This window comes from Dufourea novaeangliae, unplaced genomic scaffold (genome assembly GCF_001272555.1).
Source record: "Dufourea novaeangliae isolate 0120121106 unplaced genomic scaffold, ASM127255v1 scaffold7, whole genome shotgun sequence".
Classification (NCBI taxonomy): Eukaryota; Metazoa; Arthropoda; class Insecta; order Hymenoptera; family Halictidae; genus Dufourea; species Dufourea novaeangliae.
This window is the reverse complement of record NW_015373896.1, coordinates 2,852,633-2,877,512: the sequence shown is the minus strand read 5'-3', so window position 1 is coordinate 2,877,512 and position 24,880 is coordinate 2,852,633. Positions and strand designations below refer to the sequence as shown.

General features: G+C 35.4%; 5 protein-coding genes across 6 annotated transcripts in view; 3 read left to right on the top strand and 2 right to left on the bottom strand.

Annotated features, from left to right (window-relative positions):
• Positions 1–3,433, top strand: part of LOC107191789 (rhythmically expressed gene 5 protein) — a 6,754-nt gene extending 3,321 nt beyond the window's left edge. The window contains exons 2-4 of the mRNA XM_015580905.1: positions 852–1,023; positions 1,511–1,600; positions 3,069–3,433. Coding sequence (XP_015436391.1) covers positions 852–1,023; positions 1,511–1,600; positions 3,069–3,433 — 627 coding nt within the window. The remainder of the gene's footprint in view (positions 1–851; positions 1,024–1,510; positions 1,601–3,068) is intronic.
• A 2,372-nt stretch (positions 3,434–5,805) lies between these two features.
• Positions 5,806–10,095, top strand: LOC107192073 (actin-interacting protein 1). 2 transcript variants are annotated; one of them, XM_015581268.1, is made up of 14 exons: positions 5,806–5,864; positions 6,744–6,865; positions 6,962–7,052; positions 7,137–7,284; positions 7,357–7,524; positions 7,742–7,910; positions 8,042–8,170; positions 8,295–8,399; positions 8,470–8,790; positions 8,864–8,983; positions 9,068–9,226; positions 9,521–9,523; positions 9,613–9,763; positions 9,843–10,095. In XM_015581268.1, exons 1-14 carry the CDS (start codon positions 5,849–5,851, stop codon positions 9,950–9,952), a joined length of 1,812 nt encoding a protein of 603 aa, XP_015436754.1. In that variant the 5' UTR covers positions 5,806–5,848; the 3' UTR covers positions 9,953–10,095. The 2 variants fall into 2 exon arrangements, with proteins under 2 accessions (XP_015436754.1, XP_015436760.1); XM_015581274.1 differs by lacking the exon at positions 9,521–9,523.
• A 1,069-nt stretch (positions 10,096–11,164) lies between these two features.
• LOC107193298 (protein abrupt-like) lies at positions 11,165–14,923 on the bottom strand. Its single transcript, XM_015582702.1, has 4 exons — positions 14,873–14,923; positions 13,991–14,182; positions 13,712–13,888; positions 11,165–11,830 (listed from the first exon to the last, which is right to left on the bottom strand). Exons 2-4 carry the CDS (start codon positions 14,171–14,173, stop codon positions 11,165–11,167), a joined length of 1,026 nt encoding a protein of 341 aa, XP_015438188.1. The 5' UTR covers positions 14,174–14,182; positions 14,873–14,923.
• Positions 14,924–15,964: 1,041 nt separating this feature from the next.
• Positions 15,965–20,819, top strand: LOC107192944 (eukaryotic translation initiation factor 2-alpha kinase-like). Its single transcript, XM_015582309.1, has 13 exons — positions 15,965–16,109; positions 16,519–16,645; positions 16,748–16,922; positions 17,279–17,435; positions 17,581–17,755; positions 17,833–18,091; positions 18,203–18,331; positions 18,415–18,598; positions 18,664–18,769; positions 18,952–19,163; positions 19,238–19,979; positions 20,187–20,534; positions 20,607–20,819. The coding sequence occupies exons 1-13, from the start codon at positions 15,982–15,984 to the stop codon at positions 20,817–20,819; spliced, it is 2,955 nt and encodes a 984-aa protein (XP_015437795.1). The 5' UTR covers positions 15,965–15,981.
• A 682-nt stretch (positions 20,820–21,501) lies between these two features.
• Positions 21,502–24,826, bottom strand: LOC107191781. The gene is made up of 12 exons (XM_015580891.1): positions 24,660–24,826; positions 24,518–24,569; positions 24,269–24,448; positions 24,043–24,207; positions 23,790–23,960; positions 23,464–23,723; positions 23,197–23,403; positions 22,982–23,128; positions 22,598–22,918; positions 22,385–22,535; positions 22,159–22,315; positions 21,502–21,646 (listed from the first exon to the last, which is right to left on the bottom strand). Exons 1-12 carry the CDS (start codon positions 24,816–24,818, stop codon positions 21,502–21,504), a joined length of 2,115 nt encoding a protein of 704 aa, XP_015436377.1. The 5' UTR covers positions 24,819–24,826.
• Between the last annotated feature and the right edge of the window lie 54 nt (positions 24,827–24,880).

Below are 24,880 nucleotides of genomic sequence, written 5' to 3'. Positions count from 1 at the left end.
ACAGCGATATATTGCGTTTCCGGGGGGGGGGGGGGGGGGGGGGAGCACGCGAACGGGGGCATGTTTCTCGACGGTTTGAATTTATCGTGACGAAAACGTAAAAAAAGAAAAAGGCGTGTATCGCAATCAGGCCCGATACGTGATGGACGGACGGGGTCGCGACTCGCATATATATTTGTTTGTTATAACTATCGTGTCCGATATCCCGTGCGTTACACATTGCCGGGAGTTTCACCGGACGCGTTCGGAATGCATTTGTCCCCCCTCAGGGAATGGAAAACAGCTTTCGCGATGATCGGTACTTTGTGTACAAGATAAAAATAAATCACTGACAATTTCTAGCGGTTTTTCCAATTACACGCGTCACGGAATATTGTTTAAGAAACATTCAACTTGAAATGACGCTATAATTGTAATTCTTTATTTTAAAAAATTTATGTATATTGACGTCTGATCTTTGATTAAATTTCTTCATTTTAATCCGATTTCAGTTTCGGTTCAGTTTACGGCACATTTTTAGAAAACAATGTGTTAATTTTAATAAATACCGTTAAAGCGCGTAATTCTCCAAGGTATTTGTAGATGGTACATAGGTATACAAAAAAATTGTAAGGTACTAAGAGGGATAAGAACAAATATTGAGGATACATAATAACAACCCTATACAGATTTCACATTGGTTAAACATCGGAACACATCTTCGATCGTAATCGTTTAATATCTCCGCGATCCTAAGTAAAATAATAGTTGTGAACTGGATCGTGTTATATTACGTTCAACATTACTTACAATTCAGCCATTATTTTTATATCTTGGTCCTCCTAATTAACCAAAAATGTGTTTTGTTCCAGATGAGTCATCTGTTCAGGATGTTCAGCCAGCAGGTGGCCAAATACTGCGCGGATTCCTCGATGCCGGATTGCAACAAGAATCTGTTGGTCTCCGGTCTCCGAAATTTGGCCAACATGGATGACATTGGCCTCGACACGTTGGATCCGTATCAGCGTGGCGCAAAAGAAATGAGTAAGTAACCACAGTACATTACATTTCGATCGGCATTACGGTTCAAATTCGATGATCTTAAATGATTCTTGTGGGTTGCAGTTAACACTTTAAGTGTTTTATTTCATTTTGAAAACGTGCATTCGTGTCCGTAATTGTTTATTAAGCTGTGACGAGTATACTCGACAAAAGCAGAGTAAATGCATTTGCATATATTCTTTTTTTTTGTCCTGAATGGTTCTGAAATATGTTAAAATTACGAATATGTTTTTTGTTTTACCTAAATTTTACTATAAACAGTAAATGCAAATTTTTTTTTAAGAACTGTATTTTTAAAAAAATGCTATCTTTTTACGATGAGTATACTCGATATAAACATCGAAAGGCTAAACAATTTACGACTAAAACGGCAAGAATCACTAGAACATTGTCTCGAGTCTGTGTCTAGTTACTTCCTAGTGCTATTAGCAATTTTATTATTATTAACTGTTAATCATTTTTGTCACAGTCTGGCGTGCCCTGGGGAAGAACAGATACTCTACGAGGATCGGGCACGAGCCAGATGACTCTTTCTTTACAACCGGATCTGACCCATTAGGTATGTACATAATATTTTAAACTTGAGTGATCATACTTTGAAAACGTACGAGGGATAATAAAACCTGGCAGAAAAGCAGATCAGAAATGGATAAAAAAATTCTTTTACCTTTTTTCTTTTTGTCGAAATTAATCAAGTAACGTAGAAAGTCCGGGCACAAAGATAAGAGTCGAAGGGGTTCGTAAATTTGCAACCCAAGTTTACCCGTAGAAAGCAAGTTCCTTAAGATTACATTAATACAACGTAGTTCCAGTACGAGATAACTCTGTTTGCGCCGCGTATGAAAGTAATTAGTCGGTGAAAGTTCTAATCGATGGAAAACCAAAACTTCTTGTTCGTTGTCGAGATTAACGATCTCGTGGGATGGTATTTCAAGCGAGACCAAAACACCAACGGCAAGACACGCTCGTTAACCTTTACATTAACCGTGAAACTTGAAATCGCCCGTGCAGCAGAACCGCGGGAAAATAATTGTTATTGGCGTGTGTGGAATCGGGGACCCGATAGTTTGTGACCCAAGACGGAACGAAGACAAATGGCGCCGCGAGAAAGTTCTCTCCGACGTGTCTCGTTGGGGCCCCGTTTCCACTATAGAAAGTTTTTTTCTTTTTTGTCATCATTTGCCTCGAACGAGATCACGTTTAATAGCGCAAAACATTCTTCTTACCTGTGCGTTCACTTATCCTCTGTAGACGTTCGAGATTTTCCACTAGACTTTTTCGATCGTACACTGACAAGCAAACGCGAACGCGTTGGAAATTGCCGTACGTGCAAAATTGCACACGCCACGCGATGACCAGTTCACTCGGTTCAAAGATATTGCGTTTAAAACGACGAGGATATCTCGGATGAATGAGATTCCTGCACGTCCATTTGGAAAGTCCTTGCGATAAAGAGGCGCCCGAATGTTCGATCTGCCGGAAGCAGGAAGCCATCGGCTTGGAGTAACGTGAAGATATTAGACATGAAATTATCATAACGCGGAGGTCACACGTCTTCTCGTTCAAGAAATGACTCGCACGCCCGTACATACACGCAAGACGAATGCGATTAGACTAGCGAATAAGCGAATAGTGATGTCCCAATGATTAGGGCCTAATCGATATATCTGTTCATGAATATCGACATTTTAGGCAACGATACATCGGTGTATCGATACTACGCAGTTCAATATCCCTTCGATACAAATGTATAGATCTTAAAAATACTCTAAGGTGTCTTTAATTACGTATTTTATAAAACGAAAAACAAGTAAACGCAGTGAAAAAAGGAATAACTTTTTTACTAATATTGTATCAATATGCATTGATATCGATACTTTCTGTCCGATATATTGTATGCATCGATACTAAACAAAAAATCAATACGCATCGATGCAAAGTATCGATACTTTCTGTCATTCTAATCATTCTGTCAGTCTAATTAATTTTCAAATAATTGCTAATTGTAGACATTTTTTTCGTTACAGCCACCGGCGGCAGTGAAACAAACGGCCTAGGCGAGGAAACGGTCCCGTCACACGATTACGTTCGACCACCTGCAGAGCATACAGGTCCATATCTGGTCGGACCAATGGTGATCCGCGTGTATCCCGACGGTCGACCGGTTCCAGAGGACTCGACACGTCCATTGCCACGCGACGAGGACGTCGACGAGTACAGGCACGCACGTGTGCCGTCGATCGAGGAACTCGAGGCGAACAGGGGCTCGTTCTACGATAAACTAACGAAGGGGAACTCGTTTGCCGAGGTTAAAAATCATCGACGTCAGCCGCCGTTTGAGAGGCGGTTACTTCAAGAGGTGGTCGCGAAACGCAGGATACATTATTATTGAGAGAACACGAGAGATTCACCGTCGAGAGAAATGTATGTTCGCCGTAAACGACTTTGACGCTGGAATTGCCAGACCTGGATGAAAGAGGGGAAATGTGTTTTCCTCGCGTGGAAACACAGTGGTCTCTTGTTTCTTACGCGCAGTTGTTGAGAACGCTCGTGGACGGTCATCGCACAGAATGTATGTACCGTTCAAACTGAGCGATCATGAGTACCCGAAAAGGTTAAGAGTTGATAAAACTCCGAGGGAAGAGAAACGATAGCTCGAGGTTGTAATGAAACTGATCTTTCACGATGCAGATAGGAAACAGAATCATTTCTTACGGGATGTAAGTGATACTTTGACTGTTGCACGGTAGATGGCAGAATGACAGACTTCCGATTGGAAGGGTTCCTAAAGGCAGGAGCACTTCACTGGATTTTAATTTTAAACAGTTTGCTTGTTATGTATAGTTTTTGTTTTTAAAGTGTACACTATTGGTGAAGAGTATACGACCATGTTTTTGTTCCGCAGTATTATTACTGGTGTAAAAGAAAGACAATAATTGTAATGGTTCCATGCTTTTAATCAATGGTGTATGTATCTATAACAGATGAGCAAATAGGTGATATTCTTTTTTGTTGACCATTATCATCCCATAATACACCTTTGAAAATGACATAAAGTTAGCGATGGGAAAAAGACTGCTCCTACAATTGACATTCTCACATTTTATGAGCATTTGATAACAAAACTTCTCGGACTCTGAAAGCATTCAAGCATATGTAAAAATGTGTGAGGTGTTAATTGACGATTGGTCGGCTGTTAAGCTTTTGTATTTTTTTCGTTGATCATTTCTTTTTTCTATTGATATTTCAAACTCAACTGTATATATTTTGTTTAGATGTAACGTGCACATGCTTTCACGCACGAATAATTGCCGGCCATGATATTTTCAGTCACACACGTTTTCATTCATATATTATTTATTTCATCATTTGTGTATTTGTTATTTATTTTTGCATCGTATCCATTTATATTTTTGTTTGTACAATTATTATAGTTCCAATAATTGAACGGTCCCATTATTTAGTTACACGAGATCTTTGAAAAATCTCCATTACACCATTGAATTTTCACTCTTATAAAGACGTCCGCCGTTATGGCATAAAGGAACTTACCTCGCTGAAAATTTCTTTTCACGCTGAATATGAACATGTACGCGAAACGATGTCTAGTGTAATATTAAACAAACGATATTATTACGTGTGCGATATATATTATTTTAATTTATAAAACTTATGTGATTTTTACAATAAAACCCAATTTTGTTGTTTTTGGTACACTACAGTGGTTTTCTTTAAGCAAAACTTGACAGTTCATTATACAGTTCGCTTTCTAAAATAATTACCCTATTTGCATGCGCGTAATGCACGTGACATTTTATAATACCCATGTCTAAGTCTTTATTTTTCAAAAACTTTGTCTCATGTGTGTATATAGTTATTCCGATTGTACATAAGATTTGTATCTATATATGAGACCTCTATGTTAGATTACTGTAACTCGAAAAATCCAAAAACACACCCAACGTTGTATTTTTGAATATGTATAGGTGACTTGCAATAAAATGTGATATTTGATTTCTATAACCTTTTGTATCGAATAGATGACTATGTACTTATCTTTGTGGAACAATCTCTGAACAGTCCAATACCTCGGTATCGAAACAAAAGTATCGAGTAATGTACTCGTATTTACTTCTATCGATTCATCCCTTTTTGTAGGTTATGTGTGAATACGTGGTTTCACGCGCTAAATTTGAATGTTAAAGTTTGATACTATTTTATGGATTAATTTAGATGTTCAGTTTTTATGTTTAATTTTTCGTTGTTAAGTTTTGTAAATAATTATTATTAATAAATTTGTTATCTAACTTCACATTCAAATGTGGCGCACAAAACCACACCTCGCACACAATCACAAACAAGTCCTCACACTAGGATACGTTATAAAGTGCACTATTAATTACAGACGGCAATGAGTTTTCATGCACAATCAGTGATAAAAGTTTATTCGCTATCTGCACTGTTTTTTGTGTGCAGCATAAGAGAGAACTATCACTCCAGGTGGTAACACTTTGGTTTAACTTCAGTGGTGGAGACAATTACATATGTATTTCGATCGTTAAGGTGTGTGAAGATTTCATCTATTTCTACAGATTGAAAAGTATGGTTCAGGTGTCGCTAGCTGTACAGTTATTCACCGATCTTGGTTCACTGTATTCAATGCCTCGGCTAAATAAGGCAAGGGCGGAACAAGTATTTCGGTGGAAAGTGTGTGGGGGGGTGGCAAAGAGATACGAAGGAGGCATTGAACTGATTCTCATTGTTGAGTTTTTTCAAGTATTATTTAAAAGAAATAAACGGAATAAAAATGTCCTATGAAACAAGTGAGTGACACTCGAACTCTTAAATAGCTTCTAATAATTCTTAGCTGTTTTATTACCGTTCTTTTTGTGTGAATACCGTGCTTTGCAATTTTCCGGTATCTTATCTTAAGCCGAATCATAACACTTCAAATGCATCAGTGATTCACATACATGGTGTTAGAATAGACTGCAAGCATAGCATTTACGAATTTATCTGTTTTTTGGACACGTATGCAAAATTTAACCCACCGATCACCGTACGAATATTATTTTTCATTTTGTTATACGATTTTACCGGAGCCCTGCTACGTTGCAATTCTTTCGGCACCGCTTGAAATTTATCTTTTTGGATTGTGTAAAAAAAGATACGGCGAATAATTCGAGATACCTACACCTCGCCAGATTCGACTCTGTGGAATTTTACAAGTTATGTAAAAAATGATGATTTATGTCAATAAAGTTTGATTGAAAATTCGATGTATATTTAAATGTAAATTTAATGTATTGTCTTAAATAGAGTATATCCACCTGTAACATATAACTAACGTATTATATAATTGACTGTATTTTGTACGATTTTTAATATTTCTGATATAAAATAAAATCAGTTGGAGATATTTTCTATGAAATATTGGGATTAGATCATCGTAATTTTAGATCAGGATACAGTTTGCATGCTTAAAATAATCTGGAATATTACACACTGGACTTATGCCAATGTATCAAGGAAGTGTATTTCAGTTCCAGTTGAAAGATATATTATACTATACAGTTACCTTTTATAATTTCAGATTTAATGATAAATTTACCTTTATATTACATCTGAAGACATTTTTTTTCACATGAAGTATTTTGACAGACTACTGTCATATTTTACTACTATTTATCTCAAATTTTCAGAATACATTTTTGCTACATTGCCCAGGACACAAAGAGGACAGCCCCTTGTGTTGGGTGGTGATCCTAAAGGAAAGAATTTTCTGTATACCAATGGCAATAGTGTTATCATTAGAAACATTGATGTGAGTGTATTAACAGACTAGCTAGAATATTAGTACCTATACCTTGTGGTACCACTAAATGCAAATATCTGTTAATTCTATCTTATTATTTTGTAGAATCCAGCCATTGCCGATATTTATACGGAACATTCTTGTGCAGTCAATGTTGCAAAGTATTCGCCCAGTGGATTCTATATAGCATCAGGTGGTATGTAGAATTTCTGACATTCTTATTTCACCTATGGTGTACATGTTAATATACATACAAAATTTACCAAATTTTTTATTGCAGATCAGTCTGGTAAAGTACGTATCTGGGACACGGTGAATAAAGAGCACATTTTGAAGAATGAATTCCATCCCATTGGTGGACCCATTAAAGATATAGCATGGTCACCTGATAACCAGCGTATGGTAGTAGTTGGAGAGGGAAGGGAAAGGTAAGCAGCACAATATTTCGTCGACGCAGCGTTAGATTTAGTAATAACCGAATTTTTTGTACGCATCTTCAGATTTGGTCATGTATTTATGGCGGAAACCGGAACATCTGTAGGTGAAATTTCTGGCCAGAGTAAGCCTATCAATTCGTGCGACTTCAGACCTACAAGACCCTTCAGATTGATCACTGGGAGTGAGGATAACACCATTGCTGTCTTCGAAGGGCCGCCATTTAAGTTTAAGTACGTTGTATAAAGCGTTGTCCAAAAAAAGCTCGCGTTTACATTGTTGTCATTTGTTAATCTGCCATCTAGCGTCCAACAGTCGAAGTATTACATCCGTAGGCAAAGTGGCAACAATGTGAACAGTTACGTTGAGTTCGACGGAAATAAAATTATTCTTGAAACTCGATTGTAACATCTCGTATATATTAAACTAATTGTTTTTTTTTTCATTTAGAATGACCAAACAGGAGCATACCAGATTTGTTCAAGCTGTCCGTTACTCGCCTAGTGGCAATCTATTTGCGTCCGCAGGCTTTGACGGAAAAGTATTTATTTACGACGGTACATCCTCGGATTTAGTCGGAGAAGTCGGATCGCCTGCACATCAAGGCGGAGTATACGGAGTAAGCAAGCCAAATATTCTACGGTTGTAAGGTCTAAACATTCGTTTTATTAATGAAATCAGTGAAACAACTATAGTCAATAAAAATAATATTGCGCATACTATTAAAATTAGTTTCCTACAATCTTGTAGGTAGCTTGGAAACCTGATGGCACACAAATATTAACTGCCTCTGGGGATAAAACGTGCAAATTATGGGACGTGGAAACGCGCTCGTTGGTTAACGAATTTAATATGGGAACAATGGTCGATGATCAACAGGTACGGCACCATTAGTTCAAAGATACAAAAACTTGTATCGCGTTGCCAAATTTTTATAGCTTCGCAATATCCTATGGAAAACATTGAATTTTTATTTAAGTAAAAACGCGTTTCGTTCTTGTAGGTTAGCTGTTTGTGGCAAGGAGATCATTTGCTGTCTGTATCGTTGAGTGGTTTCATTAATTATCTAGACGCTAACAATCCCGAGAAACCAATTAGAATAATCAAGGTAACTAAATTGAGATATGTAACGAAGATTGTTCGTCAAGAATAGGTTGCAACATTGTCGTACTTTTCAGGGACATAATAAGCCAATAACAGTATTAACATTGAGTCCAGATAGAAGTACAATATATACTGGATCTCATGATGGATATATTACCAATTGGAATGCAAAAACGGGAGAGAATGATCGCGTGCAGGGTCACGGGCACGGAAATCAAATTAACGGGATGAAAGCTGCGAAGGATCTACTATACACAGCCGGCATCGACGACACCTTGAGAATCGTTGAAATTTCCACAAACGCGTACACAGGCGCGTCTGCTGTTAAGCTGGAATCCCAACCGCGTGGTTTAGACATTTACAATGACATTGTTGTAATTGCAACTATGCGACAGGTAAAATTACCCTGCATGTTCGTAACGATTTAATGGCTTATTAATTACAGATTAACGGTAATTCTATTTTTAGATCACAGTTACCCAAGATGGCCGGAAGGTGTCGAGTGTACCAATCGATTACGAACCTTCCTGTGTGTCGATCAATCAGGAAAATGGCGATGTAGCTATAGGAGCTACATCAGACAATACAGTATGTTTATTAATTTTCTTATTTTTCATGAAATTACACAATTACTTAATTCGATGTAGTAGTCCCTTGAAATGTAATTCACAGGTTCATATTTATACCTTGTCGGGCACAAGTTTGACTCCCAAAACCGAACTGGAACATTTGGGTCCAGTCACAGACGCCTCTTACAGCCCCGACAGTAAATATTTAGTAGCCTGCGACGCGAACAGGAAAGTGATTCTCTATGTTGTTCCGGAGTACAAGGTAAGAATCATTCCAATGGTTAAACAACTTACGAGAACTAAAGTTTACACTGTTTATGTACAGTTTCAAAAACAAAGTGTTTAGTCGCTTTTAAATCAAAGGTGCCATTGCCATAACTTATGCAAGGTCTTACTATGCTAGTAACATAAATTCATATATCACCGCTTCTTATGCACGTAGTAATGTCTATAAAGGGCGAAATATATAATATATGTAGCCGCTAGTACGTTCGTGTTTTACATACAAATTTGTTTGTAACGATTGCTCCTCCTAAACGCTTGTGGGATTTTTTAGAGGGTGAGTAGAGCTTTCGCTTCGACTTTATTGCTGTGCGTGCCGAAATTGATGCTTTTCGAAATATTGTTCAACGAAACGTTATTTTACAGCTTGCGCACAATAGAGAATGGGGTTTCCACAATGCAAGAGTGAATTCTGTGGCATGGTCTCCTGACTCGGTTATGGTTGCAAGTGGTAGCTTGGATACAACGATTATCATCTGGAGCGTGACGAATCCAGCGAAGCATACTATTATTAAAAGTAAGTGTAATTTATTACGTAAATGAAATTTATTATTTATTAAAAAAATAATAAATAAACTCGCAATTTTTCGTTTCAGATGCTCACCCGCAAAGTCAAATAACACGTCTAGTGTGGCTGGACGAGGAAACATTGATCTCAGTTGGACAGGACTGCAATACTAAGATGTGGCGTATAGAAAAGATTTAATTAATTTTGTGAAATATTTATCTTATTTTTCGTCTTTTAAAGAGCTTATCTTTGGATGCATTTTATTTATTTCGTAGTCAATGGATATTGTGTATTATTTTTTAATACGATCCTTCAATAAGATTAAACAGATCGTACTGTGATCTTTTTTATATTCGGTACATTTGAAAGGAGAGGATCACAAACGAGAGACACTCTACAAACAAAAACCATCGGGATACTTTTTTACATTCTCTCGCAGCGTCAATTATAAATAACGTTTTTACATACTGTAATTATTTTTTATGTATTTACAGCGTAATGAAAGCGACACGGTGTTCTTTGATTCTTCGATTTCTACTGGGTAATTGTAAAAAGAATTGATTGTGGAAGAAAAATGAAAAAAAAAAAGAAAAAACATCTCAACGGAAACGTCTGTTGTCTACTCTGTCTCTTTATTAAAACAGCGTAACGATAACAAGAAAACAGTAACAATTCGAACACTAAGGGTTTCGGAGGAACGCGATCACACTTTTTAAGTTATTTGTACATTCAAAAACGAAAAAATAATCGAGGCGTTATTACATACTTATTAACTTGCCTTATTCTTAATCAGTCTAGTACTGAATCTCTTACAAAGATGAGGTACGTAAGTTTTTATAGTGAATCTCCGTCTCCTAAATTCTCGCGGTTTAATAAAATATTCAACTTTTATATTCAGCGGCGATGTTTACCTTGTCCATGGAAAACACAGTTAAGGTATCATATAAATCTGGAGGTCTTTATATTGCTTTGTATCTATTTTTTTTCTTTTTTTTTAATTTGTTTTACTTAACACTATATCGGACTTTCTTCAACTAAATTGCGACAACGCGATCGAAGTGTAATTACAGGGAGCACATACCACTTGGTTAAGGAAGCATTTTCAAGAACCTTATAATAATAATCAAAATACTTCGTAGCAAACGCCATCCTTTCTTGATCACAAGAAAAAAGCTGGCGCTCAAAGGGACGAAATATCCTAACAAATAAATAACAAAAAGAAATCAGAACATTTACAACCTACCTTTTCAATTTTATATCTCAATGTTTTTTTAGTTCATAAAATATACTTGGGTCCAAGTCGAATAACACATCGTTAACTTATGCTTTTTTTTTGTTCTTTATAAAGAGATAACCTAAAATAAGGGTATGATAAGAATCAAGATATCTAAATAGATAATATTATAGCTTCTATGGTTTCGGTGTGCTGTATCGTGAACGTTTTTGAGACGATGCTACCGGATGTCTGTAGGAAACGTGCTTCCGTAGCGCGTCACGCGATCTCGATACGTGCGAACAGGCTGTACAACTATACGAACTATTACTATGAGTCTCCATGTGTACCCGCAAATTGTACTGATTACTTAATTGTTTCCCACAGATAAGGCAAGTGACACTGGATTTATTGTAATTTTGAGACGTCCGACCGGTCACGGAGCTGGTGAGAAATTTGAAGTTCGCGTCCCAAACTGGCGGCGGTTTCGTGTCTTCCACCGGAGTGATCTGATCTTCTAAAACCGACGTACTTTCATCCATTCCACTATCCGAATACGCTTGCTCCGCGTATTTATTGGACGATGTATTAACAGACGGAATACTGATTTTTTCTCGCTGATTCAACTTTGCATTAATGGAGTAATAAGGCTTAGTCTTCACGCAGTACGGTATACTTTCATGGTCATTGAACGATTCCTCTGTGTTTTCCGTTGATTCGGTTGCCAGAACCGTTTCCAGGGACTCCCCGCTGGTGATACTGTCTTTACTTTCTTTCTTTATCGGCGTTTCAGGTAACGTTTTCTCTGGCAATTGCATCGGTGGCGGTTGTACATACAAACCATTGTCGTGTCGCGAATTTTTCTGTAAAAAAGAAAATAATAATAAAGAATAGTAAACTACGGGGAACCAGGAAAATGTAGGTTTTCATCTGGAATATCAATTGTCTTCGTTTCATAAGATTTAGCCTTTACTTTTCAAATTTTCTGTTCTACCTAGCCTCGGAAATTCCTGAAAATCTTTTATCACTAAAAACCTGTCAGTAACTGTCTTGGTTTCAAACGTTTCAAGTAGATTATATATTTCGTAATAATCTTAATGTGCGATTTTGCGAAATATAATGATATTAAGCCTGACTTCTTTGATTTTTCAGCATGTTATTTTCTGACAAAAATTTCCATGCAGTCTGTTTCTTCCTTTTTTGACGAACGTATATAAGACTGTTAAATATGTGTACATCGGTTCTAAATGTTTGTTATAACCACTCTCGACTAAAAGTATTAAGCATTTTTATTATTGTAATGCAATGTAGTAGATGTTGTGTAGAAAAAAAAAATAAGAACAAAAAGTGACGCTTAACTGTTCTAAAAGATCTACCGATAGTTTAGTTGTGTAGATTCTTGGAGAAAGCTATTTTAGATATACCTGTAAACTCATTCTATGGGAAAGGTTCCATGGGATGCATCCACTTGCATTTAGTTGCAACACACACAACGACCTTGATCTCGTGGATATCGTTTATATTCATTATCGTTCCTTTGATGCACGTATGAACATGACATGTGTAGTAGGTAATTCCATCGTGTGGTACTTCTTGAGGAACGACAGTGAATGTATTTAAGTGACCTGAACAAAACAACACGATCATAGGGTAATATAAAGATTAAGAAAGGAAGAAGCGAATATGCGTTTTGCTTTAGATAGTATTTCCTTACAGTACTGTATAAAGAAGGCGATACTTTCATCTTTAGTATCCGAGTACATGATTAATGCACTTAATTAATAATACTGCATGCAAATTATGAATGTGTTGTACGAGAGGCGGTACGTGAAATGAGAAATAAAATTTTGCAAGATTTTTCTGAAGAAAAGGATAAGAAAGAAGACGAATTTGAATACTTGTAAAGTACGCAATGTTTAAACTACTTTCGGAAATCATAAATGTAAATTTTAATACATTAATACAGACCGAAGTTCCAATAACTATTAGTAAGTAATTCTGAAATGATTGCATTTATTGGACAACAATTCTTTGTTTACGAAAGTTTTCGAACTTAGACGATAAGATCTGTTAATACTAATATAATTATTGTAAATTGTTGTTTAAGTGTAATGTTTTAAATGTATCTTCATATTTTTGGATAACAGGTTACACAAGGAAATAACAATTACCAGCAAGGAATTGCTAATATTTATATAAGGCAACGAAAAAAATACATGCTTTGTTACTCATGTTTTATACAATTCACACTGAGACAAGCTTTGCTGGGCAAGGAACAGTAATTTATCAGATAATATTAATTACCTGTTGCTATTTTAATGTAAATACAATCAAATACAACGAAATTATTCCTTATAAATTAATATAATAATAGAATCTTGAATTATAATATTCTTATGGTCTGAAAAGAGTAATTAATTTGATTGTTTAAATTCCGTATTATACTATTTTCGAATTTTTGCAATAAATTAATTGCATGGCATTTATACTGAAAATGCAATCATGCATTTCATGTGCAAAGCATTAAAATGAGAGGTTTGGTAGAACAGTCATAGAGAAGAAAAAAAAAACAGATAAAAGTATGATATACCAAAGATATGCATTCAAAATAAAACAATAAGGTATTAAGAAAACCTATAATATTATTAACTATAACAGGAACTTACCAGTCCAGAATGTTTTGTATAACCACACAGCTTTGTGTATTTATTATACTAATTAAAAGCACATATGAGATTCCTTACCCCAGCAATGTCTGCCAGTCCACGTATATGCAGAGTGTCTGCCATAGCCAAAAGTGCAGGCAATTGTTCTTGATAAATATTCACCTCACCGTTATACATAAATGTGACTAATGCACACAAATTTGCATATTCCATTCCAGGTAATACAATTACAGGATGTTGCAAAGAACTTAAATCCTAAAAATTTATTTACATTGATACCATATCATATTCACAGTTTCGATTCTTATTCCATACAGCTTCAACATTTCATAATCTACATAATCATACTATGAATACCTTGAACAACTCTTTGAAATAGTAACTACAAGCCGAAAGTATAATTTTATGTGCATGTATGTGTCTGCCACCTGCACTTAACGTGACATCCGTTAAATAACCACCATCCAGCAATTTAGGAAGGGAGCTTAATAGCGTGTTTTGAAAATTATGCCACCTTAAGCAAAACTGTTGACCCTCCATGTTTCTGCGCTGCGAATAAAAATTTCATGGACCTTGAAAATCTTGTCACATTAAACGATTATAAATTATAATTAATAAAATTCTATATTTCTATTGAATAAATAGTATAATGGCCCACGCTTATACAATGATCTATTATTGATCGTAACGCAATAAAGACAGTGAAATAATAAATAAACGGAGCGAAGACTGATTATAATTATAAAAACAATCAAAATTACGCGAATAAACCGCTGGAATAAACTAAATAACTCGATCGTTAACAGAAGTTGAATAGAACGGATTCGAGAAATACTACGTTTCCACACAGTTCTGCTAATCACTAATATACTCCGATGAAAATTACATTACGATGAAATTAAACTCTGCAAAAGCACTGCTGTTAACAAGGTTATGTGTCTGGCGACTTTTTAATAAAACAGCAAAAAATCTCGCTGCGTCCGATTCAGTCTATTTGCGCCGGACGAAAGGGTAGTTGGGTTACTAGTGGTGGAGCAGTTCGAGAGATAGACAATACTATTTATTTAATCAGGCTGCAGGTTCCAGCCAAGTCTATTATTGTACATTCAGGTATGGCTGGAGGAAAGGACAGATATTAGCACGGAATTCATACGAGGGAAACTTCCATTCGCAGGTGCGATAGCTTCCCGTAAACTCATCGAAACGGCGAAACAGAATCTAATCCATCGTCTCGCTTACCCTCACTTTAATAAACTTCGTTTGATAAATTCGACAAACGTACTCTTTACACAACACTTCACTTCCATCTGGCAAACTTCGCCATAATCATCCGTAACGTAGAAAAAGTATAGTGATACATACTCGACGTGTGCATGCATCTTCTTCTATCGCCATTAGAGGGCTACGAACGAGACGGTCCATTCTCACAAGTGCACCAACGATTCAAATACAGGGTGTAACAAAAATGTTGGAGGACCCGGAAATGGGAAACTCGTGAGGTGATTTGAAACAAGTTTTTCTTTAGCGAAAATGTTATCCGAGGCTTTGTTAACGAGATATTAAAAAAACCCCGACCAACCAGAGCGCGAGTCTGCTGGCCAAGTTCCCGCGGTAACGTCGGTTACCAATCGCAGTGCGTAGCCAACGTTACCGTTAACGTTTGCTAAGGAAGAACTTGTTTCAAATCACCTCATATCTCCCATTTCCGGATCCTCTAACATTTTTGTCACACCCTGTAGGCATCCATCTCATTATCTTACAATACAATATTCAACGATTGTTTAGCAACGCCAATATCCGGATACGGCATTTTTCGCAATGAATTCGTTCCTTTAGCGCGTATTTATTTTATTCGCGCGACAATAAAATGCTTTCTCTACAACGAACAGTTATATATTCGTTCTATAAGCAGAGCGTGATAGTTTATACTAATTCACATATACATAAATAATCTTGAAGAAATTGAAATTACGTAAAATTGTATTTTTTTGCAGTAATGACAACTGTATTAAATTCTACTAAAACTTATATTTTGTAATCTTCTAAAAACTCCCGTATCTTATAAATGCATAGAGATCTGCCGTTTAATCGTACAGTATCAATTATTATACGATTTTTCAATTGAAAATACATGTTATCTGTGATTAAAGTGTGTCCCTGAGATGGCGCTAGAATTTCTGTTTGTTGCGAAGAATCCGGAGCCTACCATGGTTCGTCACTGCGCGCCGAATAACCAATATCTATTGTATTTTATCGAATATTGCGATAAAACGTCGTGTGCATTGCTCCACGTAAACATCCCAAACAAAATGTAGTGTTTAAGTAATCAACGTCTCCGTACTTCGAAAATGTCTGACACACATCGATGGGGACGAACATGGTTTCGTTTGTTATTTACAATTGCGTTGATATTTCCGCTGATTGACAGCGGCAATATAAAACAGTTGACATTCTGCGAGCAGAAAACATCTCGAAGGTAATTGGGAAGCTACTATCGTGTGTATCATGTCTGTGTGATGAGTGAATTAACGATGGTTTTCGGTCCGACATACCTGTTTCATTCGATTTCAAATATTTGCAATTTTATCAATGTTATTCAAGTCTGATTAACTGATGTTGCAGTTTGATTGTACGGATACAGGTATGTAGAAAAACGATGTAGTAATTAGTACCAAAAGAAATTACCCGAAATTAAAGAAATTATGTAACATTCGAGTTGTTTTGCTGTAAGTTTTTGCATCACTAACTTTTTTGTTTGTCACACTTGAAATCGTTGATGTATTATGCAAATTGTATGTTTTTATGCTGTATGAGTGATCGAGCCTTAAGTATTTATTTGTAATTAACAGTTGATATATGTACTTTATTTTTATGATTTCTTTTAGTTTAGTATTTGTGAGCACATTAGATGGAAAAGTATCTGCTCTAGATGCAAATGATTTAGGGAAGAAACAGTGGACTTTAGATTTTAATGAAGGACCCATGTTATCATCGAGTATACATCGTAGAGAGGTATGTAAACATTGAGAATACTTTGAGTAGTTCATGTTTTTACAATCTTAAATAATACTTTGAGTATTTCATGTTTTCACAATGTTAAGTAATACTTTGCAGCTCAACAATAATGGACAATGGGTTCGTCTGATACCATCTTTAAGAGGTGGATTATATAAATTTGACGGAGAACATTTAGAAGCAGTGCCTGTATCTGCAACACAGTTATTGTATTCATCGTATAGGTATTCGGATGATTTAATATTTTCTGGTGGCAAAGAAGTGAAATCTTATGGTAAATATTTAAATTGTGTACTTAAAATGCAAATGATAATGATCAAATTGATAAAGAATGTTAAAATATGCAAGTAAGCAGTGAATTTGATATACCAAAAAGACTTATAAGAAAAAGACCAAAAAGTCCTATAAGACTTAATACATTCAAGACTGCTGTATTATTAAAAAAGTATCTTAAAAAACCACCAATGTTTATGTATTGCCTATATATGAACCACATGTTGAGCCATCGGTTAAATGGTTTGGTTATTGCATGACTCATACACTGGGACATTGGTCTCGAATGTGTTAACTTTATTCTTTTCAATAAATTGCATGGAATAACATAAATGTAAACTATTTGTTCTGGAACAGGGGTTTCAAGTGCAACTGGAAAAATATTATACGAATGTGGAATCACCGGTTGTACCAATACCACCAAAGGAGAATCATATATTGAGAAAGATGTGCTCATTATCCAACGTTTCCAACAAACAGTAAGAGCAGTCGAACCACGTACTGGTAATGAAAGGTAAACTATTTTCATAAAGTTCCTTGAACGTAATTCGAGTTTCTTAAAATTAAAAATTTTCAAATTAAAAGAAAGTTCAGGAAATTTAAATATTGTTCCTTAAGTTTTTAATATGTATGTGTTAAAAGAATATGTATTCAAACAGATGGAACTTCAGCGTTGGCCAACACGAATTGATACTGGCCCCTCAGTCTGATGTAGATTGCCAAAATAAAGTTGAAGCTTTTGCTCTGGATATAGAAATTAAAGTCATTGTACCCAATGGCTTGATCTGGGCTGTTAGTAGCAATGATCCCAAAATAATATTGTGGCAGTACAAGGTTGGTTTTATTTAAATACAAAACCAAGATTCAATTCTGAAATCTTGTACTAATTGTATTTCTTTACGTTTTATTAGTTTGATTCTCCAATTGTCACTATATGGCGAGAACACGCAAGTAAAAGCAGTGGGCAAAAAAGTTTGAAGGAAATTAATCTATTTGATAATACACAGTGGTCTTGGGGTACAGAATTCTCTGTTAGTCCAGGAATTTATTTGGGTATGCACGATAGACAGTTATATGTACAAGAAAACACAAAGCTGCATACATCATTGGAATTATTGAAGCCGTACACACAACACTTAAAATATCCATGGCAGCCATATCCTGCTATTGGTATGATAGTTTGTTTAGGTTTTTTTCTTTTGTTTTCTTTCTTTTCCGAAAAATAAATACTATTATTTCATTAATATTTACTATGAATTTATGGTAAAATGTGTATTTTAGGTACTGCAGTTACGAAAGCCCTTCCAGATCTCGAGGATAACGATGAAAACAAAAACGCCCTGCTTCAGATAAATGATGCGCAGAGTACTACTGCATTGTCAGTTCTGTATAATTCGGAATATGTAAATGGTATGAAAATTTCGAAAACTTTTTTGACAATTAAATAAGAAGTTCTTTTAAAAATGGTTCGTTTGATAAACAATTCATTATAGGCAATGGGTTTTATTTGTACTCGAAAGATCAGTTGCAATTGGATAACAACAAACAATGTAATCGTACTAATTTAAACTCAACAATTAACGAAGACGATCAACAGCCGTCTACACCGAACAATACTTATGGGGAAGAGGACGATACTCCTGTTCAAGTTATAATTGTTTCGCTGTGGTATTGGTGGTATGTAAAATTAGGAAAAGAAACTTAAAATGCTAATTTTTAATAGAAAATTATTTTATAAACAGGAGAGAAGTTTTGATAATCTCAATTACTACTGCAATTCTTCTCAACTTCATGTTGACACAACGTCTTTTGAACGCTACTACTGTTGCTGAGGATGCAGTACTTCCGGTAATATAAGTACTTTTAATTAAAAGAAGTATTTGCGTATACATTATCGATCTATTTAAGACATTTATCATAAGATATTTAAGCATGCCAATACTCTTTTTATCCACTGTACTCATATATGCACTTTTTACTTTTATATTTTTATACTATATAAAAATATTAATTTTTGTGTATTTTTTTAGCCTTTAATAGTGGAAAGACATATAGAGACGATTACGAATACTCAACAGACGATCAACGATAAAGACAATATTGATAATTTTATATCACGTTACCTCACAGATTTTGTGCCAGTCGATTGTTTAGGGAAAGGGGGTTATGGTGTTGTCTTTGAGGCAAAGAACAGAATAGATGATTGTAATTACGCTATCAAAAGAATTGCTCTGCCAAATAGGTTCAGTATTTTCATCTACAAATTAGAAGAATTTTCGAAAACCTTCATTCATAATTATTTTCTTTTATTTACAGTCAGTCTTCAAGGGAACGTGTAATGCGAGAAGTGAAGGCGTTAGCTAAATTGGACCATCAGAATATCGTGAGATATTTCAACGCCTGGTTAGAATGTCCTCCCGCGGGCTGGAAAGAGAAATATGACCCTGAATGGATGAACAAATTAACGTTGCCAAGTTTAGAATTTACATCGGATGGAATTCATACGGAATCGAAAGTCAACGATTCTACTTGCATTAATGTTTCTCTGACCGATCACTCGTCGGTGGAAAGTGCTTGCGAAGCATATAACGCGTTAAATCATTCCGATTCCGATGACGATTCTTTTATTGTTTTCGAGAAATCCTGTTCAGAACAACAGAACGAAAATGTAATAGACATGAGTAATTGCAGCACCGAAAGTTTGAATTCATCAAGTTCGAATAATGCAGATGATAACATATTCTCGGACATTGATAATCGTACAAACTCCCATAATATTGTAGTAGAACACATTGAAACTAATGAACACGTCGAAAAAGAAGAAAGGCGAAAGCGGCAAAGATCGTTTTCTTTGGATTTGAATAACAAATCCTATATGCGTAAGTCTCGAAAAATGTTCCTTTATATACAGATGCAACTGTGTCAAAGGCTAAGCCTCAGGGAATGGTTGAAAAACCAGCCAACGCGAGATTATCGTCGTGTAATAAATATATTTCAACAAATTATCGAAGCTGTGGAATATGTTCATTTGCAAGGGCTTATCCATCGTGATCTAAAGGTAAAATGTTTTGTGGTTATATAGGACTCGTTTGAATCTACAAGATGTAAAGCTAAATACGTGTAAAATGTAAATGACAAAGTATCGTTTAAAGAACTATAATAAGCTTATTAGATATAATTAATTTTTATTTTAGTACTACCTTTTTTTTTATTACTAGAATGAGTTAATTTTTCATGTTGTATAATTATTTTCTTCGAATTTCAGCCATCAAATATATTTTTCTCTTTCGACGACAAAATCAAAGTGGGTGATTTCGGTCTCGTCACCGCGATGACAGAAGAGTACAGTGAAGCCCATACGCCGCTTTCAGAGAACAGAGATGTTTCTCCGAAAAACAGTTTGCACACCGCCTATGTCGGTACACACCTCTACATGTCTCCCGAGCAAATAAACGGGCTAGGTTACAATTACAAAGTCGATATTTATTCGTTAGGAATAATTCTGTTTGAACTTCTTATTCCATTCGTTACTGAAATGGAAAGGGTAGCTGCCCTTATCAATTTAAGGAAGTCAGTGTTCCCGAAAGACTTCGATGTCGATCATCCAGCTGAGGTACAAAAATCAACTGTTCGTTTTCTACAGATTTTTTTAACATTAAATTAATCGAGAACGCTTTCTTTTCAGTATGATTTGCTTAAAATGATGTTGGATGAGAATCCTAGTAATAGACCCACGACGTTGGGTATCAAGGCAAGGCCGCCGTTATTGAATTACGAAATAGCCAACGGGGTCGCTATAAATGAAGACATAAAATGGCATTTTGAATTGCCACAGTTAATGAAACACTCCTCCATTAGTGGCAGCAGCAGTGGTGATTCCTGGGAAAATATTAGTTGAACAGTTGTAAATCACTTGAGTAAATATGGATCGTGTGAGATGCAAGATTATATTCTATTTATTTCATTCGTTCGTTTCATATTGCATTTAATTACTGTGACGTTTAGAAATTTTGATATGCACATTAACGAGAGTACTTGCTCAAAATATTCTGTGAAACAGCATTTTCTGCGAATTAGTTGACGAAATCAGTATCTGCAACGGTTCAAAGTTCAGTTCATATAAGCAATACATAATGTAGAAATCACATTGTCTTTCAGTAGCTTTGTTTTACACGTAAGTAATTATAGGAATCGTTGATTGTAATTTCTGTTTCATATTAAATGATTGGTTCTTACAATATAGAACGTTATGTTGCAGCATCTAATTGTAAATAGAAGCTATCGTCGTTGTGAAACAGCATTTATATAAGTATATTTTTTCAAATTTTACTTCTTGTTACCTTGAATAATTCACTATTGAAATCGTCTTATTTCATATTATTGTGACGTAAGGAACTTTACTTTTTTTTAAACGTACTGTTAAAAGTAATTGTATTTACTGTTAAAATTCAAAATTAATGTACATCTATTTTCTAGAAAAAAAGGGGAAAAAATATAAGTATTTTACTGAAATAATCGTTTATTTTCAGTGTACAAATATTTCCAATCGGTATTCTAATTTTCGTGTTTACTTTGACGGTTTAATTATCGTCTGTCACTCCCAATGCAATTTCATTCGCAGCTTGTTGCCCACCAAGTAAAGTTATTCCATCCTTAGATTGAACAAAATTTACAATGGAAGTCGGATCGTCGTTAAGTATTTCCGGGAGTCTATAAAAACCGTATCTAAAAATGTCAGAATTTTAATTCCATTCGTTTCGATTTCGATAAAACTATTTATAATCGTATTAAACGTTACCCTTTTCGTACGTCTTGTATTACTTCCAATACGCACCAAAAGATTAAAAATGCGAAACACGTGACTGCAGTTACGCAGATAAAACACCATTTCCGCCAAAATGAATTCTTAAATTCTATGCATAAAAATGTAATACCCTTTAGAATGTATACGTGAACCAAATGTAATATTATATTACCTCTGTTTCTGTCTATTACAGTGATTCCAAATGTGAAGATAGCTCGGTTAGAACCTATATATGATTTATTTTTATAAGGTTGAATATGACACGAATAGAAATTTTCAATGTCATCGCGAGATGCATAGCTTGCAATGCTAATAGTACTAACACGGCCATTGTCTTTCAGATGAACGAAGTCACTGTTCGAAAAAAAATAAGTTACTGCAAACGGAATACGTATATATATAGTTAAGAATTTCAAGTATAAAATCATTTAACGTTTTTCCGTAATATTGCAATGGTTTATCCATTAATAACCACGCAACGGATGATTTCTTTGAAGCTGCGTGAATTCTTGTCTCACGAGGAACTTTATCATAGAAACACGATAGCTTGAGCTCTTGACCTAATAATACAGGGACTTCTTCGTAGTAGTCTATAAATTATAAAGAAATGTCAAATATATATTAAATATAGTATGTGTTGATTTACCAATAATTACTACCAGATAAACTAACAGTGCGACTCGCAAAACGTTTACTGGTTGTTTCTAAAATTGGTAACGATAGGAGATCTACTTGGTTTCCATCTATATTAAGATATCCAAGAGTGAAACTCATTTGTGGTATTTCTGCGCATTTCGGACATATCTTCTCCTATCGCAAAAAAAGTATAATCGCAATCAAATTGGAAGTAACATGTCTACATGATGTTTTACTTTTATTTCATCGCGTATAGCTCCAATGAATACACTGGTCGCAACTGTAACCATTCTTTCAGAAACTAGAGGCACATATTTCTTCTCATTTCCATTAATTTGCATGTACAATTTTTTACCATCTTGAACTAGTACTACCTCGAACCATTCTCCTGTTAAAATATGTTCTGTGCTTTCAGCAGCAACATGAGTTGCTCCCTGATGAAACCGTAGCTTCACTCTGCCCTCTTCCAGTAGTAGTAAGATGTATTTGTTGCAAAAGTCGTCTGGTATAATTGCCACAATGCCATTTACATCTTCTACTTTTATCGCAACAGTGATCTACATTGGAGATTGTATGAAAATGTTTGTAGCATCAAGTACATCTCGCAAAAGCTTCCTTACTTGCCAAGATTCCATGTTTTTTGGACACGGTGCAGCAACTGATTCTGTTAAACTAACAGGTATAAAAGCTTCCTCGTCATCTCCCAGTAAATATTGCACATTACTGATACTAAAAGGAGCATTTCTATGCTTTCGATTATATACACCCTAAATTATACTTTCTATTATACCAATTCTAAATGATCCAACCTTAAGTATAAATACAATTAGTGTACCTTCGGTACACGAAGTGGAATAGACACAAAGTTAATAACTATTTCTTGAATTTGACCGCGAAATGCTTCTCCGACTGTCATAACATGATCCAAATTATGTGACATTGGAATACACGAAAAAGTAGCAACTCTGTGCAGACCATTGTCGATACGTAACACACCGTGTATCCCACATATTACCGCAAATATCACATGCCATTCTCCAATCTAAAAAGTATTTTCTTTAAGATAGAAAACGTAACAATACGAAAAAACTTTTCGATTTACTTCCAGCTTGTCTTCGTGAACTAAACCCATTGTACAGCCCGAAATTTGAGATAAGAGTACTACTTTTCCATTCTGCAAAGACAACTTTACAAAGTCACAGAACGATCCCTTGCAATCGCTATCGTATCGATGAATAAGCACACCAAATGGTACCAGTGGTAAAAATCTTAAATATATATGAAGTAAACGCGAAGGTCTTCCATTTATGGCGTATGAAAGACTGCTTTTTTCTGTGAAATGCGCTACCTCGTGCGATTTAACTATTGAAATCAGAATAAACGATATTGGGACATAATAATAGTACATTAATTTAATTACAAACGTACCTGTGCATGGTTTGCTGAAACATTGACGAACCTCGGAAGCAGAACCAGAACAAGGGACACCACCACCGCTTGGGGATGGATTATTGCACATGCGATTTCTCAACTGTGTGCCTATTCCACAATTTGACGAGCAAGATGTCCAAAGTGTCCATGAGGACCATAAACCGTTGACTGAAAAAAATGTACAAATAATTACATCTATATTATGTTACATATTATTTGTACGAGCATGTTACAGATTCTATGGTCTCACCGGAACAGTTACTAATTGTACAAGCTTTTATCTCTTTATTTGGACCTTCGCAGGATGTTTCCTGAGTACTTTGCACCTTGGAACATGACCGTCTTCTTATTTGAATACCATTGCCACATTGTACACTACATACACTCCAATTGCTCCAATCAGTCCAAGTTCCCGCTATCGAGTTATTAGCAAGTAGTACTTGATTTACATTCTGTACGAAATATGTCTAATATACTTGAGTGCTTTTTGCAGCTAAGTCCCAGACAGCCTTTCATTTCCAAAGAAGAATCATCGCACATTAATTCAGGATGAGAAGGAACTGGACTATTACAGGTTCGTGTGCGATATTTCTGACCTCTGCCACAGACAGCAGTGCACGACGACCAAGATCCCCATGTGCTCCAACCTCCTGAACCTACAGAAAATGTAGTACCATTTATGTATAAATTATAGTGTTGGTTCAATTTAACATAAGCCTGTTTACTTGGACACCCAACGTCGTATTTGACACAGTTCATAGCATTCCAGTAACGCATCTTCATGAAAAATACATAAAACATCCTTAAATTCTTTTTTCAATAATTGTTGATTCTCATATTAATTACAAATTTGTTTTTACTTCGTACCGCGTTATTTCCAAGAATCTTCTTGACGATGGAAAAGGTACAATCAACAGAAAAACACAATTCAATCAGGGCAGGTAACTTTCTGTGTATTCGCTTCACAATTTCCATCTCTCCCATGCGTATAGGATGATTATGAACAACGTCTTCGTAATCCCTCATTGTACAGCCTGAAAAATGCTTGAAATTAATCGTTTAAAAAATTAGATTAATCTCTACTGTTT